At 36.0% G+C, this 19818-nt stretch overlaps 3 protein-coding genes across 8 annotated transcripts in view; 1 reads left to right on the forward strand and 2 right to left on the reverse strand.

Annotated features, from left to right (window-relative positions):
* Positions 1 to 19818, forward strand: part of LOC139151902 (probable endonuclease 4) — a 577101-nt gene that overhangs the window by 554012 nt on the left and 3271 nt on the right. For 2 of the 6 annotated variants that reach the window (XM_070724944.1, XM_070724940.1), the window contains exons 1-4: positions 16272 to 16535; positions 17277 to 18045; positions 18526 to 18822; positions 19246 to 19341. In XM_070724944.1, the coding sequence (XP_070581045.1) occupies positions 17307 to 18045; positions 18526 to 18822; positions 19246 to 19341 (1132 nt within the window). In that variant the 5' untranslated portion in view covers positions 16272 to 16535; positions 17277 to 17306. Of the gene's footprint in view, positions 1 to 15963; positions 16536 to 17276; positions 18046 to 18525; positions 18823 to 19245; positions 19342 to 19818 lie in introns of those variants that run through there. The other 4 variants (XM_070724941.1, XM_070724945.1, XM_070724943.1 and 1 more) reach the window with 4 other exon arrangements.
* On the reverse strand, positions 463 to 9623 carry LOC139151906 (uncharacterized). The gene is made up of 6 exons (XM_070724948.1): positions 8773 to 9623; positions 7543 to 7766; positions 4978 to 5114; positions 3918 to 4088; positions 2864 to 3120; positions 463 to 1893 (listed from the first exon to the last, which is right to left on the reverse strand). Exons 1-6 carry the CDS (start codon positions 8875 to 8877, stop codon positions 1609 to 1611), a joined length of 1179 nt encoding a protein of 392 aa, XP_070581049.1. The 5' UTR covers positions 8878 to 9623; the 3' UTR covers positions 463 to 1608.
* Positions 9581 to 15616, reverse strand: LOC139151904 (uncharacterized). The gene is made up of 6 exons (XM_070724946.1): positions 15470 to 15616; positions 14193 to 14416; positions 13242 to 13378; positions 12098 to 12268; positions 11258 to 11514; positions 9581 to 10803 (listed from the first exon to the last, which is right to left on the reverse strand). Exons 1-6 carry the CDS (start codon positions 15614 to 15616, stop codon positions 10519 to 10521), a joined length of 1221 nt encoding a protein of 406 aa, XP_070581047.1. The 3' UTR covers positions 9581 to 10518.

Genomic DNA, 19818 nt, shown 5'->3' on the forward strand with positions numbered 1-19818 from the left:
GTTGTGTTTTAGATTCATAAGGAAGTTATTTCCTGTCCGAAAGGTGAATGCGTAAGTTGAATTCCTTTGACTAAACCACCTGTAGAGTCAAACAGGTATTAGTAGATGGGACATGTAATTCAATCAAGTGTACACAAAGAAAGGAAAACAGACGGGCCTGCCTTCTTTTTTTGATTTGACCCTGCCTACACACCTATCCCGCACTGTACACACAGTCAAAAACCACCGCACATTCCATGGCTGAAAAAAACATAATAATGTGGTACCTGATGTTAGACATAATGGTTTAATCACCTGCTGGTGTAACAAAGAGTGTTATTATTGGAATTGTCTAGTAGCAGTCTTGACATGTCTATGAAAGCACTTACACAGTGAGTGACCGTATCAAACATGGCATTTGTAGTGCCTGTACTTCTTGTAAATGGAATCCAAGTAAGCATATCCTGATAAATAATTGCAAAATTCTCCATAAAAACCTTGTCATGTATACATTTATTTAAACCTTTATTTGTTACAAATTTTCTGCACTTTGATAATTTTGTGAAACACTTTTCCTGTTTATCAGATTGTACTGTACCTGTGATCATTTCTGAAAGTCCAAGAAAACCTTGTCAAGAAACAAATGGTCATGATATTTAATTGGTTTGACTCTTTCTGGTTTGTTGAATTATACTTCTCACAGAAAATTGAAAAACTGATCAAACCAATCAAAATATAGAATGCCTTATACTCAATTCCAACCAATCTGTGAAGAGAATGCCTTTATCACTTTATATTTGTTTCAAAAAATTATGGAAAAATGTACTGTACTATTTCAAGCCATGTGAGTTTCAAGTTTGTCAGCATGTTTGTTTCATATCCAAATTTATTGGTTTGTTTGATTTACTTCAGAGTCAAAATTAATTCATTTTGCCAAAATATGCTGTCATGTCAACCATCACTGTCAAGTACATGTACAATACATTGTCAACAGCATGTCAAGTTAAATTGTTATCATTTTCTTGTTACGCATATAAGAATAAGGCCAGTAACACCCTGACAGCCAATGGTAATAATGGTAAGTGATAGTTTATAGAGATACACAGTGAAATTATTTCAATCAAGGAATGGGAAACTTTGTCAACTGGAAGCCTAGAAGAAAGATTTAAATTGAAAGTTGATTTGGTTCATTCTGAGTGATTGGGTTTGAACTATGACCCTGAAAAAATGTCACAGATAGTGACTTCTATGAAAGCCTGCCACTCAGATACTTTATTGGTGATAAATTGGAAAACATCCTGAAATTAAATGTCTCCAACCTTCATTTTTCCTGTCAATTCATTTTAAGAAATTCATAAACTTTTATGACTTTCATGCTGAGTAGATTTTATTTTTATTTACAGACACTATATGAATGTTTGAATCTACAGATTCTATTTGATAAACAAAACTATTGACATCATTCTGAACATGACGTTGATTTTAAAGTTGAAATCTTTCCTGGTTAGGCTTTCTCTATCTTTATAATCCTCTTTCTCACTTTTCCCTGCTTTTTATTTGTTTACCTACAATTTGCATCGTACAACTGACAGCGGAAGTGAACTCCAATACTGAAAACGTGACAGTGACCTATAGTTTAGAGGTCGTTGAGGGCGCTCTGCACACATGAACATTTTTCCTCTCCACTCTACACTGGCTGAGATCAGTTTTAACCAACTCTTCAGCACCACTGAACTGAGCCAGAAACTGATCCACATTCGATTTTTGTTGGGTAGATAATCCATTATAGTAATCTACGACTCCCTGGAGCATCCAGATGACGTATGGGAAGATCCCTCTATTTCCAGTAACATTCCCAATTTTGAAAGGATGTACACCTATGATGCGTGGGATGTCACGTTCATCTGGATTTTCCTGCAATGAATCAATAGTTGTCCTTAACTAATTACTGTGTAGTTACTGTACAAAGTGCAGATGTGAACAACAAATATGAAATTCGAATTTCACCAAAAAATATTAATTCACTTGTCATGGTAGTCTAGGGGTAAACTATTAATGACATTCAAACTTAATTGCTATATCTGAAAATTAATAGGTAAATGTTATTCAATAGCGACTTTTAGGCTGTGATAAATTTCTTGAGAAACAAGAATAGTGCTGTCTGTACAATTACGAGCCAAACTATAAATGAATGTAAACATTAAAGCTATTGTCCCTTTTGATTTTGAATATCCAATTGTTGTACTGCAAGTAGGTGATAGAATTATTTGTGAAACATAATCTTTTTTCATCCTATTACTAGAAACCTTCCATAAAAGTGTTTATTTGTTACTGTTGAAAGTATTTGCCAAAAGTTTAAAGGACAAATGAGAAAGTATATGTCACTTAAGCTATAGTATTGATAGAAACTGTGACATGAGGGAGGGGTACGTATCACTGTTTTTTGCACAGGATGATCTGGGAGGGTCAGTTCATTAGCAGTGCTATCAAAGTTATACAAACATTTCATTCTTTTGAGTTTGGAAGGGGGAGGGTCAAATGTTAGAAAGAGGCATCAGGGGGAGGGTCGTATTTTAGAATGGGGCATCAGGGGAGGGGGCATATATATAACATGATTGACCACTCTCGATTTTCTCTAGCCAACCCTCTCATAATAAGTGAAGGCTCCCTAATTCAATCTTGACCACCTATGCAGACAGTTATAACATATTTACACAATCTACATTCAAAACTGGAGACACTCCTGTGAATATATAATACCTGGGATTCACTCATCAGATGAAGAAACAAAATAAATGCTTTCCTATCTCTAATCCTATTGATTGAATATTCAAGATTAATGAATGTGAAAAATTTACTTAAAACATAATTTCTATTAAAATACCTTGAGATACTGAGTCAGCTGTTTTGCTGTGTCTATCAACACAGGGCCCTGCTCCTGGAATACTTTCTCAAGGAGTGGCAACAGGGTCTCAGGGATTTCATCATTTGCCAAGAAATCTGTCTGCTCTGGAGGTAGAGTTTGTTTCACCAATTTTCCATCCTTGAGGAAGTGGAGATGTAGCCTGGATTCTATTGTGACGTAGTTCATATTCTCAACCCATGCTGCGACAAGTGGTGCCCTTGTTTTCATAATCATACCTGGATGTACACATATAATAAAAATGTTGAACAAGATTTCTTTGGGAAAAACTCTTATGGATATTAAATTATTTTGTTTGAACAGATATATCAACTCATTTGAAATGAAATTATATCAGGAACTGTCTCAGATTGTCGCATAAGTTCAAAAAGCAAAATTCATTCGTTTACGGGAGGGGTTGACTTCCATTCAATTGGTGAACTTTACTTTTGCACTTTTGTGATCACAAGTTCTTCAGTAGCTGGTAAAATACTACACCGTACTCTCAGGCAGACAACATTTCACACTTTTGAAAATTTGTTTAGGGGAAGGGGAGGGGGTTTTGATCTAAACGAAGGAATTTCATTTCTCGAACTTATGGAACAATCTGAGACAGTCCCTAAAGAAACTTCAGTCAGTCCTTTACAATATACAGTTTACGACTCTCACATGCCAGAGTTTTATTTTACATTGACAAGTGATCCATGTAATATTACAGAAGATTTCAAGTGCTTCCTGAGTGTTACCGTAACACTTCAAGCTGTTGCAACAAAGAAACCAGTGCATTAGATACTTTACAAACACTGCAAAAGTAAATTTGTAGTCTGATCCAGTTTGCTAATTGAATCTTCTTCCGTCTGGAAAACTTTAATATCAAAGTCTATCAGGTATAATCCACTTGGGAATTCATTATATTCCATTTCTCTATGTGTATACTTTCAATGATTTAAATTTGTTCATGATCTGTAACTAAATTCCACAATTTCTATGAGAAACTTCACAGAGTCTCAGATACTATGACATGGAACATCCTCACCTGGTTCAGGATCCCTGAACAGCATGGCACAAAATTGACCAAATATGGCAAAATCTCCAATAGAAGGTTTATATCCAAGGAGATAGGGATACTTGTCAAAGTGAATACTCAGTATATCCAATACTTCTAAATATCCTTTCTCAAATTCTGGCTGGGAGTTATCATCAATACCTACATCAAACAAAATACACACATCTGTTGTCAAAATACAAGACTTTTTTCAAAAGTATCAAGTTTAAGCTAAACAGCATTACTTCCAAAAAAGTTACACATACAAACTGAAAATATTTAAGTCAACCCACATAGTATCAGAGTAAATATTTCTCACCATTTGATGGGCGGCATCAGAGATTCAACCCATTACAAAAAATTTTATTCCTGAGAATGTTGTTTCAACTTGAAAATGCAATTGTTTCTGATGTGGGAATTTTGGGAAGGTGTCAAAATTCACTGCCCCAATACTTGGGGTACTTAATTTTATGTCTCATCATTGTCTTGTCATGATGGACCTTCTAAAAATATAAATATTCAGTTTTCCTAAGTGTGTTGGATTTCCCTTTGTTTGTTGATATATACAAATCAAAACATTCAACTGGCAAACAACTATGTCTAACCATGCAGTTGTAACTGTTCATAATATTATACTTATTGTCAGTTACAGTTTATCAAACATTCCTTCAATTAACATGATAAATAAAGACAACAGTCCATTTTTACGTCATATCAACATCAAAATATTGTCCAGAGAGGTTAAGATAAGAAACGAAAATTTGTAACATACAAAACCAAAATATATGTAGAAAAAGTTGTGTGATTAATAACCCAATATTGCTATAAACTATTATACATAACATGTTGTCACACATGCTATCACAGAAGTCCACAAATTAACTTTTTATCATGAAAGCATGTATAGACAAATATTTAAAAAAAACATGCAATGACAAATAACCTTAATTTTTAATGAAAAATGTCATTCGATTAAAATAATAATAATACAATTAAAATAATATGATAATTACATGAAATTCAACATAAACAACACATAAAAATATCTTACCAAGGAATTGACGAGTTCCTCCAAAATGGTTGCCGATTTCTTCTCCCTTTTTCCTTTGTTCATCAGCTGGTTCATTGATATAAGAAACTTTTCCAAATTCTTGAAGTAAAAACGTTTTATTTAAGGGATACTGCCACCTTAGCAGATGAGCAACAGAAAAGAAAAAATTGTCAGTATTCTGTGACTGCAAAGTTTTGATTCACTAAAAATACAACAAGCTTCAGGAAGATATATATGGTTATAGGAATTTATATAGTCAGAATTATCACTCCACTCCATTGTTAAACGGCCGGGAAAGCTTGTGGTAGATTTGGTGGTTAGGGATGGACCATTAGACCTTGGGAGGGGGGTGGTCACAATGAAATTGTGAAAATTTTTTTTTTACTATTGTAAATTTCTGAAATTTTTTTTTTCCAATTGAGATTAGCTGTGCAAATTTTTTTTTCAGAGTAAATTTTCAGATTTATAATTTTTTTTAGTTCGTCGCTGTCTGAAGATAAAGAGGGCAAAGATGTGGTGCCAAGCACCACAAGAAGCCACGCAAGCGGTCACGGGGGGGGGGGGGGGAGGTCAGGAGAGGGGTGTCCCCCTGCTGCTGTTGGAGCTTTTGAAAAATAGAGATTAAAATGGTGTTATTTGGTGGCACTTGGGGAGTATTTTTGCGGGGGGAGGTAAGGAGGGGGTGTCCCCCTCCTGCCGTTGGAGCTTTTGAAAAATAGAGATAAAAATGGTGTTATTTGGTGGCACTTTGGGAGCATTTTTTTGGATTACACATCTTCCTCTGAAACATGGTCTTCTTGCTCCTCAGTAGCTTCCTATAGTTTTGAAAATTGACTATTTTGGTTTCCTGACTTCCCTTTCTACTGCGTGGTGAAATGCCTACATTCACCCCACCAAACATCATGCATATCTCATGATTTACAATTGATTTTGACAAGCTGAGAAGCTAAAATAAGCTAAATAATATAGTTAAATTTGCATATTTGTGTTTTTAGAGCAATTGTTGCCCTTTTTTGATCAAAACATCTATTTCTCTGTAGCAGCATGTCCAAATTGATTGGATGTGTATAGATGTGTTGAAATTTCAATATTTGTCTTTTTAGGGCAATTTATGCCATTCATGGTCAAAAAATCTGTATTCTCTGAAAGGGCTTGTCCAATTTCTTTGAAATTTGCTACACAAAAACGATTATTCATGCAGATTTATTCAGTATTTGCTATCAAGAAACTTTCAAAGTTCAACCCTTTTGTGTGTTTTTGTGTTGGGATTTGTTGGATAGATGGCATTCTACGTAGTGTATTGTTGAATGTTAAAACATGTGTTGCTGTTGTTTTTTGAGGCTGTTTTTTGAGAAAAAAGAATTGAAAATGCCTTTCTAAAAGCAAAATAATACATAATGACTTGATATGTTGTTTTATCATTATTGACGTGTTTCTACTTGTTCACCCATTCTTGCATTCATCATTGCAATAAAATGCTGTGAAAAAAATGAAACTGATGTGGCCTGCATCTGTTTACCTTGATCTTAATTTAAAGGCAAATACAACTTCTGTCTTGACAACCATACCATAGTTTCAATGTTTTACCTAGTGTACCTGCTTGGTTTGTACGCAGGAAACAAGTAGAAAACAGGCTCTATAATTTCATAATTTTCAAGTGATCAGAATACAAAAGTCCTGAAAAGATAAGATAAGTACAACTTCCAGTATAAGGGATACAGTCACTCTAAATGTATAAATTAAAATTAAAAATGTGCCAGGAGGATGTACTAAAAAATACAGAAAGTTGCTTTCTGTCGGTAAAATCTAAAAAAAATTCAAAATTTTAAAGACTTTTGCAGATTTTTTTTTTACGCCTTTGTCTTCTTATTTATTTTTTTTTTATTTTGCAAACTAGTTTGAAATTTTTTTTTTCCTAACTTTCTGCTCTGAAATTTTTTTTTTTCTGTTTTTGACCACCCCCCTCCCAAGATCTAATGGTCCGTCCCTTAGAAGTAAGCAGCAACACAAAATCTGACAGTGGACAGTTTATTATAAGTGATTCATCGTTACGCACAGCCTGGTTTGAGTGTGGGTGAGTGGACAATGCCATACCCATGGAAAGATGGTCCTTCCATATCACGTGATGCAAGCTCCAAGCCTGGAGCTTTTTTCCCATGATTCAAATTACATGGAGTTGATGAAGCCCTAAAATGCAACTTCCTGTACTACTTTTTAATATCGGTTTTTGTAAAAAATCGCACGAGTTATAAATGGCAAAAATAGCTTTTCAGGGGTAAGTGACCACAAAGTTAGCACATATGTAAAAATCATCCTTGGTGAACTTCCCCTTTAAATAGATATTGAGAAGTGTAATGACAATGCCTAATTTTCTGGTATACAATAAAAACCAGCATTAACTCATGCTTTGCATGAGGATGTTCTACAAACTTAATGCTCAGCAAAACACAACACTCAAATATATGGGTAACAGAATATATTGTATGGATGAACACAACAGGTAAACAATCCTTTAATGTAATATTGATCTTGGGAACATGATTTATGATCAATTCTTAGCCATACCTGTGATTCATAGCTGTGACAAACAACCATTCATCTGCATACATCTCCAGAAGCAAGCTGACAAGTTTTTGTTTTGGTGTTTTGGGATAAATGGACGGTTCTGGATAGTGCTTTTCGAGAGTGTTTATGATATCTGTGGAATCCTGCAGGGTTTCGTTGTCTGGGGTTACAACAACAGGTAACACACTCCATCCTATCCTTGGCTTGACAAAATTCTTCATCACCTGTCGAACATTTACATTCAAACAGCAAAAGACATCACTATCACTATAAGGTGATTCTGTACACCTCAAAAATTGAAAGTTTAAACATTTTCCAACATGCATACAACTAAAAGAAACTTTATTCTCGCTGATAATCAAGAAAAAAATCAAGGGTCACTATGGAAATTTTGGGTAAGAAAAGTAATAAAACATAATCACAGACACTGATATTAGAAATTCAAAAATGACCTCCGTTGTATGTTAAGCTTTAATCTCCGTCAGGTGAAACATTTCATATGTTTTGAATATTTTTCTGTGAAGTTTTTTGTGCTATTCTCAAAATGATAGAAATAATACAAATAAACATGAATTTTAATATTCAAATAGAGTCTTTGATCTCTCTGTTTCATTACCTCACCCAAAAGTCAAAATGTTTTGATGTACCAGAATGCCAGAGAGATCCCAGGCTATATTTGAACAGTGGGCTGTGAAAAACAACTGCTATTACATAATAGTCTAGACTCTCTCCATTGTGTTAGTATCCCCATACACCCTCGAGAAAAACAGGGTTTCTGGAGGGTCTATGTTTTCCTCGAGGGTCTATAGTATCCCCAAACCCAACACTATTCAATGGTACAGAAACAGTAGATAGATTTTTAATAGATTGCTATTTGGTCTCAATGTCCTGGTACCACAGGGAACCCAAACCAGTTGTTGTTGTTTGTATTGTTGCTTATGTTTATATTAGTCATGTTGTTGTTGTTGACTAATAAAATTCAACGAACATAAATTTTATTGTCGATTCAAAAGTATTACGTAGATGCCATAAGATACACTACATGCAAGGACGCTATCATCATTTGATCCAATTCTAATGCAAATCTCTCCCAATGTTCACTACTGTGCTGCTACTCTGCCAGCAGTTGGTATTGTTCAATATCGATGTTGATAAATATATAAACGTAGTACTGTATAAGCAAACATCATCATTGACAAAGCCTGTACAAGAAAGAAGCTATCTACAAACCTCGTAGGTACACAAGACAGGTTCAAAGGGAATCTTCTTGTAACGAAGATAACCTTTAACTTTGGCTGTGTAAGGCGATAACTCAGCTCCTATCAACTGCAACATTTTCACAGCGACGGACGAGACTGCTTCAGTAGTACCTGGGGTGGTAGTTGTACTAGATCACGGTCATTCCTGTGGAGTGACCCGGACTATATACACCACATGTACTATAGTCCACTGATATACAAGTCAAAGGTCACCAGAGGGGCAAGGGTTGATATGCACACACTGTGTTAGGTCCAGGGACAGCAATGTGTCCAAAAATTCTGTTTCAATTCTGCATTTTGTTAACATGGTCTAACAATAACTTTTTTTCCAATTTTGATAAAAGTGAACTACCAAGTAGGGACATGTAATTCAATCATGTGTACAAAAGAAAGGAAAACAGACAGACTTGCCTTCCGCCTACACACCTATGCCGGTATGCTGTTTGTAGTACACAGAGTCAAAAACCACCGCTCATTCCATGGCTGAAAGACACGTATGAATGTGGTACCTGATATTACACACAATGGTATAATCACTTGCTGCCATGATGATCGAAATGTGTTTTTATTGGCATTGTCCGGTAGCAGTACTTACATGTCAATAAAATCACTTTTATACAGTGAGTGACCGTATCAAACATGATCTTTGTAGTTCTTGCACTTCTTTTAACCCTTTCACCACCATGGTTTGTCCCAAATCCGTTGTTTTCTATGGTAAAGTTGGACCTGTATATAGGGAACTGGGGTGAAAGGGTTAAATGGAATCCAAGCAAGCGTACATATTTATCTAAAGTTTTATTAATATACATTTGATCCTTTCTGAAAGTCCACTAAAACTTTCTAAAGTAACAATGGTCAAGTTATTTTTATTAGCTTGACTGACTCTTTCTGGTTTGTTGATGAATAAGACAACTTATAGAACACTGCAAAATTGATCAAAACGATTAAAATGTAGATTACCGTACACTCAATTTCAAACAAAGCTGAGAAGAGAATGCCTACACCAGTTTATATTTGTTTAAAAAATTATGGAAAAGTGTCATGTACAATTTTGAGCCGTAGGAGTTTCAAGTTGAGGCAGTTGGTGTTTCTGAGCAAGTTTATTTCATATGCAAAATTTACTGATCTGTTTGATGTAGAGTTGCAATTAATCCACTTTGCCAAAATTTGCTGTCCCCCAACACTGTCAAGTTCACATACAATCCATTGTCAGCAGCATTTCAAGTAAAAATATGTTATCATTTTGTTGTTATGCATACAAAATAAAGTCAGAAACACCCTGATAGCCAGAGTGGATAGCCAATATGGAAAGTATTAGTTCATAGCGATATACACCGAAGTTATTTCAATCCTGGAATAGGAAATCTTTGTCAACATGGGAACCCTTGGGAACTTTTATGTTGATGCTGAGTAGATTTTATTTTTATGTAGGGAGACAATATGAATTTTTGAACCCACATTCTGTTGCATAAACAAAATATTGATATTTTCTGTCACAGTACATGACAGTGAGTTTATAGTTGAAACCTTTCTTGGTTTGTCTTCCTCCAACTTGATAATCCTCTTGCTCTCTTTTCCCTGTTTTTGATTTATTTACTTAAATTTGCATTGATTACAAATTCGTCCCATAAGTCTTTGTAATACAAAACTAGTATATTAAGATAGCAGAAGTGTGACTTGCTTAACTGTCCATGGTAAATTAATGTGTACAGTGACCTTAAAGTTTAGAAGTCGTTGAGGGCGCTCTGCACACATGAACATTTTTCCTCTCCACTCTACACTGGCTGAGATCAGTTTTAACCAACTCTTCAGCACCACTGAACTGAGCCAGAAACTGATCCACATTCGATTTTTGTTGGGTAGATAATCCATTATAGTAATCTACAACTCCCTGGAGCATCCAGATGACGTATGGGAAGATCCCTCTATTTCCAGTAACATTCCCAATCTTGAAAGGATGTACACCTATACTACGTGGAATGTCGGGTTCATCCGGATTTTCCTGCAATGAATCAATAGTTGTCCTCAATTTATTACTGTAATGTGAGATTGCTATAAAAGTCAAAACACTGTCATGCTTTCCTGAACAAAGTAAACTTTGTATCTGGACGGCTATACAATATGCCCCATGAAAGCTAACCTGATGCATTGACCCAAACTTGGCCTTGACCACCTATACAGACAGTTATCAGTTATTTACACAGTCTACATTCAATACTGGAGACACTACTATAAATGGGATTCACATTCTCGTGAGCCAGAGCATAATTTCCGCTCCACTGACCTACGCAAAAATCAACCTCTTAACAGCTAGCGCCAAGCTGTGGTTTACGACGATGGGAATTCACTCATCAAATGAAGAAACAATGAAATAAGTGTCTTCCTATCTCCAATCCAAATGAACATTCAAAAGTAATTAATGTGAAAAATTTACTTAAAACATAATTTCTGAATACCTTGAGATACTGAGTCAGCAGTATTGCAGTGTCTATCAACACAGGGCCCTGTTCCTGGAATACTTTCTCAAGGAGTGGCAACAGGGTCTCAGGGATTTCATCATCTGCCAAGAAATCTGTCTGCTCTGGAGGTAGAGCTTTTTTCACCAATTTTCCATCCTTGAAGGAGTGGAGATGCTGTCTGGATTCCATCGTGAAGTAGTTCATATTCTCAACCCACGCTGCAACGACTGGTGCCCTTGATTTCATTATCATACCTAGACACATGTGATAAAAATGTTGAACAGTTTTGATTTAATTTATCATAAATATTTCTTGGGGAAAATCATTTATGAATGTTAAATTATTATTGTTTTGACACATATATCAATTCTTTTGAAATGAAATTATACAAAGAAAATGAAATTGATCCTTTACAATAAACAGTATACAAATTGTCACATGCAAGAGCTTTAGTATTTTCACTTGGCAAGTGCTGTCATATCCATGTAACATTTACAATACACTGAATACATAAAGTGCCTGAACTTGTGGTAACACCTCAATCTGTGACACTTTAAGAAGCAAGTGTATTACTTGTATGGTGATGAGCATACAAGCCAACATCACTAGATACTTTACAAAAACTGTGAAAGTAAATTTGCAGTCTGATCCAGTTTGTTTATTGTATCTTCTTTAGTACGGAAAACTTAAGTATTGAAGTCCATAAGGTTGAATCCACTTGGGAATTCATTTTATTCCTATTCTTTTTGTTTTTAATTTTTCCATTAACTGAAACTAAATTCCACACTTCCTCTGAGGAAGTTGTGTCTCAGATAACATGACATGGATCATCCTTACCTGGTTCAGGATCCCTGAAAAACATGGCGTACAGCTGACCAAATATGGCAAAGTCTCCAATAGAAGGTTTATATCCAAGGAGATAGGGATACTTGTCAAAGTGAATACTCAGTATATCCAATACTTCTAAATATCCTTTCTCAAATTCTGGCTGGGAGTTATCATCAATACCTACATCAAACAAAATACACACATCTGTTGTCAAAATACAAGACTTTCCAGACTTTTTTCAAAAGTATCAAGTTTAAGTTGAACAGCATTACTTCCAAAAAAGTTAAACATACACACTGAAAATATTTATTTATGTCAACCCACATGTAAGAGTATCATAGTAAATATTTCTGGCCATGATGGATGGCATCAAAGGTTCAACGTAGAACAAAGAATCTTATTGCTGAGAATGTATTCTTGACTGTAAAATGAAATTGTTTCTGAAATATGGGAACTTTCGGGAAGGTGTCAAAATTCACTGCCCCAACACTCAGTATCACAATGATTTTGTCATGACAGGCCTCAAAATATAAATATTCAGTTTTCAAAGGTATGATGGATTTCCCTTTGTATGTTGATATCCACAAATCAAAAACATTCAACAGGCCCACAGCTATGTCTAATCAAGCAGTTGTAACCATTCAGACTTATTCTCAATTACAGTTTTATCAAACACTCCTTCAGTTTACACTGACAAATAAAGAGAACAGTCCCTTTTTACATCATATCAACCTCAAAGTACCTGTCCTGAAAGGTCAAGATGAGAACTTAACCCTTTCACCACCATGGTTTGTCCCAAATCCATTGTTTTCTATGGTAAAGTTGGACCTGTATACAGGGAACTGGGGGTGAAAGGGTTAAAATTTATAACATACAAAATCAAAATATATGTAGAAAAAGTTTTGTGATTAACAATATTACCACAAACTATGCTACACAATGTATTGTTACATATTGCTATCACAGAAGTCCACAAACTAACTTTTACATCATGAAAGTTTGTATGGACAAATATTTAAAAAAACATGCAATGACAACATTACCGCAATTTTTTGTGAAAAATGTCATTTAAGATTAAAATAATAATGATAAAATTTAAATCACATGATAATGACATGAAATTCAACATAATCAAAACATGAAAATATCTTACCGAGGAATTGACAGCCTCCTCCAAATCGGTTGCAGATTCTTTCGCCTTTCTTCCTTTGTTCATCGGCTGGATCAGTGATAAATGAAGCTTTTCCAAATTCTTGATGTAAAAACATTTTATTTGAGGGATACATCCACCTTATGATATGATCAACAGGTGAAAGGAAAAAGTGTCAATATTCTTTGAATGCAGTTTCTATTCACTGAAAACATTTCAAGTATTCTTATAAGAAGTGGTTTATGCATTTATTTACTTTAAGAAAGTTTTCAAATCCACTTCATATACAGGTGTTGCTTAAAGGGGCAGGTTATTTATCTACACACAAATTGACCATCTTGATAAAAATTTCAATGGTAAACAAATGGCCAACACCATGTGTAAACACTCAATGTCGACAAAGACTAATGTGAGAACCAGGGAGTGAGGACTGCCCCTTTAAGTCTTCAGAAGCCACTTATCTATCATTAGAATGAAACATTGTTGACAAATTTTAAGGACTTTTATAAAAAGATTGTTTTTATGAACAGAGTGATTTTATCAATATTGTTGACGGCAGGATAACTGGTCAAATGAGAATGTTTACTTTGTTCAAACACATGAACCATCTCTTTCAGATTTTTTGTTTTTCATGAATGTTACTATGAGAAAAATCCCATTATGAAAGTTTTAAATAGATATTGAGAGGAGTAACAATGATTAATATGAAAACAACCCCGTACTCATGTTTTACATAAGCGTATTCTACAAATATGTTGTTGCTGCATAAAATATGATACTCAGTATGCAGGTAACAGAATATATTCTGTGGATCATGCAGATGGGATAACCAACAAATAAATAATCCTTTACTGCAATATTTATCTTGTTTAAAATTTGTTTTAAGAGCTTGAGGCAAAAAAAAGTTTTCTTTTCACTTTGAACATGATTTATGATCAACACCACAACCATTACCTGTAGTTCATCCCTGTGACAAACAACCATTCATCGGCGTACATCTCCAGAAGCAAGCTGACAAGTTTTTGTTTTGGTGTTTTGGGATAGATGGACGGTTCTGGATAATGCTTTTCGAGAGTGTTTATGATGTCTGTGGAATCCTGCAGGGTTTCGTTGTCTGGGGTTACAACAATAGGTACCACACTCCATCCTATCCTTGGCTTGACAAAAGTCTTCATCACCTGTCAAACATTTTAATATTCAAACAGGAATTGACACAACATCACTGTCACTATAGTGATTCTGTACACCTCAAAACTTGACACACAATCACATGCACTGATATTTGAAATTCAAACTGACCACCATTCTATGTTAAATCTCTGTCAGCAGAAACATTTGACATATTTCGAGTTTTTTGTGCCACTCTCAAAATGACAGCAAATGATACAAAGATGAATTTATTCGAATATGGTCTTTGATCTCTCAGTGTTTCATTACCCCAATCCAAAGTCAAAATGTATTGGGGTACTAGAACGCGAGAGCGGTACTACTACTAGACTATATTTGAACAGTGCTCCGTGGAAAATCACCGCTAGTGCATTAATCTAAGAAGCTCTCCGCTGTGTCGAAACTTCTGGGGTACGGAAAGTGCAGATAGATTTTAGACTGCTATTGGATGGGTTTATGCACAGTTACGAGTGTAGTGATACATAGCGGCCGCCGCGTAGAATGCATATAATTTTTCCACCTTTATTCTATGCATACTACGCGGCGGCCGCTATGTATCACTACACTTGTAACTGGGGGTTTATGTATTGTTACTGCTGCCAGCTGTTGGTGTTGTTCAATATCGATGTTGATAAACGTATAAATGTAATATACTGCTAACATCAGTGTTTTTGCTAAGGGCGGTAGGTAGGTAAATGTTACCGGGGTTCCCCAGTCATTTTACCTGGGTTCCCCTTGGTGTAGTAATGCAATCAGATTAAGGGACAGAAGAAATGTTATACCTTGGTTCCCAAGGTTCCCAAACCATCTACCAGTGTTCCCAAACCTTAGCAAAACCACTGAACATCATTATGATCTTACTATCCATGAAGGCCATAACTTCACCAAGAAAAGCTGCGAAACTATTAATTATCATGGTATCTATATTATTATTATCATAGTATATTAACCGAAATACTTATATTTCACATCTTACCGTCTGAGGGCGTGGTTCGTGTTCCGCAAGTGAAAATCGAAAACAAATGCTGCACAGTGCAGTGAGGGAAGGAAAGCAATCTACAAACCTCAATGGTGCATAGGACGGGTTCGAAGGGAATCTTCTTGTAGCGAAGATACCCTCTCACTTTGGCCGTGTAAGGCGATAGCTCAGCTCCTATAAACTGCAACATTTTCCCAGCGACGGACGAGACTACTCTGGTACTCGATGCCATAGTCCGCTGATATCGAGGTCAAAGGTCACCACTCGAGGGGCAAGGGTCCGCGAGTACGAGTACACACTTTGTAAACAGCCAGGGACAGCCATTTGATTTTGGGGGTGCTCATTACGTGAATATGAAAAAAACAACTTTTCCGCTATGAAATCGGAACAGGTGAAATGTGTGAAAAGTTTCTGTTTCCAGTCAGTATTTCGTTGTAATGTGCTGACAATTACTTTTTTCCAATATTGATATCAGTCAAAAACAGCATTTTTAATTCTTCTGCTCGACCAAAAGACCGAACATACATCACAGTATATACCTGTCTACATCTCTCTATGGTTTCAGGTCTTGGACATTTGAAAATTGTAACGTGAAATATTGCTTTTTTTAATATCAAAAGTTTGCGACGTCATCAAACGTAAAAATTAAAGAATTCAAAGATGAGGATGTGTGATAGAAGGTAGAAGACACTGACTGGTATGACCGTCACACTTCGCAAACGTGTAGATTTTCGTATACTCCAATGATGAAGGCAACGCTCTTCATAATTGTTATCATCATCATCATTATCATCATCATCACCAACATCACCAGCACCATTGCCATCACCACCACCATCGCCCTCATCCGGCAACCCCCTCCCCATGAATAGCTCATCCCTAATCCTGCCACCACACGTGGTATTTTCTTGATTGGCAGAGCCGAGTAAGAACTGTGGTCATCCACCTGCTCCAGATCCGTCGGTAACCGTGAGCGCGACCAAAAGGCACGGCACTTCAAGTTTACGAACAGAAAACATTCACAAACAACAAAAGGTGAACGAAAGGTCAACCACGTGACCAAGCTACCAGCTTGACCAAGATTTAGATTGGAGATTGGACTCAATTGTTGTGCGTGACTTACTTGCTCATATTGACAAGTTCTATTCCACGTACGTTTGCATCAAAGTTTCTCCATGGTTTCCATGATTGTAATTTTGTCAATCGTGAGTGTATAGTACCAGCGCTGCATTCAGTGATTCGCAAATACTCATCGTACAGATACACTGTGTTTTCCGATACTCTCGTTGTTGTCTGTTTATGTAATATTCGGTAATGCACAGTCCCTCTATCCACTATAGAGGGACTGTGGGTAATGATAATTGATTTGGCTGTGAGCCTGTACTTTGTAAACAAACACGGCATCACACTTTTTGTTGAACAAAGTGCTGAGAATGAAAATGTGCAAAATGTAACATTTATATCAAGAGGGACATTTAACAATTGTATTGAGAGGGATGAATGAAATTTTCGATTGTATACTTTAAATTAGGTTGCACAATTCGTTTCAAAAGTATTGTTGAAGATGCTGTAAATATTAGCCATCACCAAGTGATTCTATTAACATAGTCAGAATGGTGTGTGCGTTATAGTGCCTGTTTGTTACCTTGACAGTGGGACAATATAAGATGTAAGAATTTAAGGATGGGAAATAGCTTGTCCAAATATACCTCCATGGCTTAATTGTTGAACAACCATTTAGCATTTTTACATATGGCTATCAATTTTTTGTTCGTATTAATTTCTCATGAAAATCAATCTTGATTTCATTATTCTGTTTATAATTTCATAGTATAAGTGATGGTGATTCATTTAATTCTGTTGGATACCTGTTTTCATTTTTGTCTCTGTAGATTTACATGTAAAATTTAAAGGATAAAACCATGAAACCCACACCACGAAAGAGGAAACGACCATCATATCTTAGTGATGAAGATAAAAAAAGCAAGAAAATGAAAAACAGCCCCACTGGGAGGAGTTCCATGACACTGCTAAAAAGAAAACAGAGATTTCAGCAAGCTACCAGCAAGAGCTCACCTGTGAAACATTCACCAAAGAGCAAATCAGTATTAGAATCACCTGATAAAAGATTAAAGGCTGGGAAAAGTTCACCGGTAAAGAAGAAAGCTACTCCACCGAACAGAAAAGTGGGTGTGAATACATCAAAACAGAAGAAATCTCCGTTGGCGTCTACAAAAAAGTTGAAGAAAACAAAGACAAAATCCAGTCCCAAGAGTAAATCTCCAGCAAAAAGTAAAACTGGCAAAAGCAGGGTGATCTCAAAAGTCAAAACAGTGTCACCAAAAAGCAAGGCAAAATCCAAGCCAAAGTTAATTGGAAGTTTGTCCAAATCACGGTCATCCTCAGGAAATGTTTTCACCGAAGTTGCAAAGAGAGGCAGACCCAGGATTTCAAGGTCCATGCATCTTGAACTGGACAAAATAACTCATAAAATAGAGAAAGAACAAGCAACAAGAAATGGTGATGCTGAGTCTGGTGTATTGAAGACTGTGACAGAACTACCCAAAGTGCCCAATGACAAGTCAATGGAAGTCGATGAGCCAACTGCAGACTGCAAGGAACTTGGAAGAAAATTTGTTGGTGCTCATGTGTCTATAGCAAGTATGTAATTTGCCTGATTCATACCACTTTTTCCACTTTCCACTTTTGACTCTTGATGGTTGATAAGCACAATCATAAAGAATTTCTAAGCTGCATCTCTCATAAGGAATTTTTCAGTTCCGGGGCTTCAAGATCTCCCCTATTTGTTTATCATTCTGCCTTATGTATAGTTTGTGATAACGCCATGTCACTAGTCTTTGTTTTCAGTTTAATTTGAAACTCTAATATTCATATAAATCTGCTAGAAACATGTGCCTTTGAAAAGTCATAGTTTCGACTTCTTATTCTAATAGGTAAGAGTCAAACAGACTGACATACAAAATGACCACAATGCCATCAACAGTGCATTCTTTGCCCAGACCTCAATTTCCAACTGTCAGAGTTTCCCATTGAGAACAAAATATTGTCATCAGAGTTTTGACCTTTCATCAAAATTGAGTAAATTGTATAACTGTTTTGTTTGTTTTTCATAAAACACAGAGGGGATCTACAATGCAGTGGGTAATGCCCTGGACATTGGTGCAAAGGCCTTTGCTTTGTTCTTACGCTCCCAACGCCAGTGGGTGAGTAAACCAATGGATGAGGATGATGCGGAGAAGTTCAAGGAAGAGTGTAAGAGGCATGGCTTTCCCCCTCACCTCATCATTCCTCACGGGTCATATCTCATGAACTGTGGCTCCCCTGATAAGGAAATTCTGAAGAAGAGCAGAATTGCACTGGTAGAGGACTTGCAGCGATGCGAAAAACTTGGTCTCACAATGTTTAACTTCCACCCAGGTAAAATTTGTCATTTGAAATTAAAGTTTTGATTGACATACATGTAAACAGTCAGTGCTTTCTGATGCGGCATTCGGCATGCGGCATCATAGAGAAGTGACCTTTTCACTGACTACAGCACCTACAGTCAGCGCCAATTACTGAAAGATAACAATTCTCGCAAAATATTTTTATTCACAAAACCAACTATAGATTCCTAAATGTTTTGCATTTCTGAGAAAAATTACAGATTATAAATTAGGTCAATGTGAAGTCAAATGTGCAGTTCCTGAGCATGTGCATGTCTCACTGTGCTTGGTGTCTTCCTTTTCCTTTACTCTTCTTCAACGGACCAACTGCACAGTAGAAAACATTGAATTTCACAGTCATGATGGTGCTGACAGCATTACCAATAACAACATATTATTTTGATACTTTGACCAGGTTCATCATGTGGAGCGATATCAGTTGAAGAATGTCTTGATAACATTGCTGATAGCATCAACTATGCCCACGAGAGAACAGAAAGCGTAATTACAGGTACTGCCAGCTTTCTCCAATCAGCCAAGGACCTTGTAGGGTTGTTGTCAAAATTAAGAAGACATTTTTGCTCTCACGCCTGTTATTATCTGTTTCAGTATTGCAGGGTTGTTATTAGAAAATGATTTTTTTATCCAAGTCTGAAATATATGTATATGATAACCAAAGTCACATAAAATCTTTCCATTCAATATAGTTTATGTGTCATTATGACAGGCAGGATTGTTCCATTACAAAATATACAATCTGTCTGATGTAGCAACCCACAGACAGCTACAATATTTTTTTAGCAGACAGCTACAATATACCACAGAATGATTGAGAATCATAAAGTCACCTGATCTATTTAATGTCTTATTAGAGCTAGGTACTCCAAAGTGAACATTCACCAGAAAAGATTTGATAAAGACAAATTATATTTTTCCCATTGTTCAGTGTTTTTATCATTTGGGGTTAAGAAGATCTTTTGGATTGGCA

Source organism: Ptychodera flava, chromosome 15 (genome assembly GCF_041260155.1).
Source record: "Ptychodera flava strain L36383 chromosome 15, AS_Pfla_20210202, whole genome shotgun sequence".
Classification (NCBI taxonomy): domain Eukaryota; kingdom Metazoa; phylum Hemichordata; class Enteropneusta; family Ptychoderidae; genus Ptychodera; species Ptychodera flava.

What these genes read in the sequence shown, in the direction of transcription:
- LOC139151904 (XM_070724946.1), bottom strand. Translation starts at nt 15,616, where the DNA reads ATGGCATCGAGTACCAGAGTAGTCTCGTCCGTCGCTGGGAAAATGTTG. An exon ending in CCGTCCTATGCACCATTGAG is followed by an intron (nt 14,417 to 15,469) that starts GTTTGTAGATTG and finishes AATGTTTGACAG; the next exon opens with GTGATGAAGACTTTTGTCAA. An exon ending in TTTCAGGGATCCTGAACCAG is followed by an intron (nt 11,515 to 12,097) that starts GTAAGGATGATC and finishes ACATGTGTCTAG; the next exon opens with GTATGATAATGAAATCAAGG.
- LOC139151906 (XM_070724948.1), bottom strand. Translation starts at nt 8,877, where the DNA reads ATGTTGCAGTTGATAGGAGCTGAGTTATCGCCTTACACAGCCAAAGTT. An exon ending in CTGTCTTGTGTACCTACGAG is followed by an intron (nt 7,767 to 8,772) that starts GTTTGTAGATAG and finishes AATGTTCGACAG; the next exon opens with GTGATGAAGAATTTTGTCAA. An exon ending in AGGAACTCGTCAATTCCTTG is followed by an intron (nt 4,089 to 4,977) that starts GTAAGATATTTT and finishes TGTTTGATGTAG; the next exon opens with GTATTGATGATAACTCCCAG.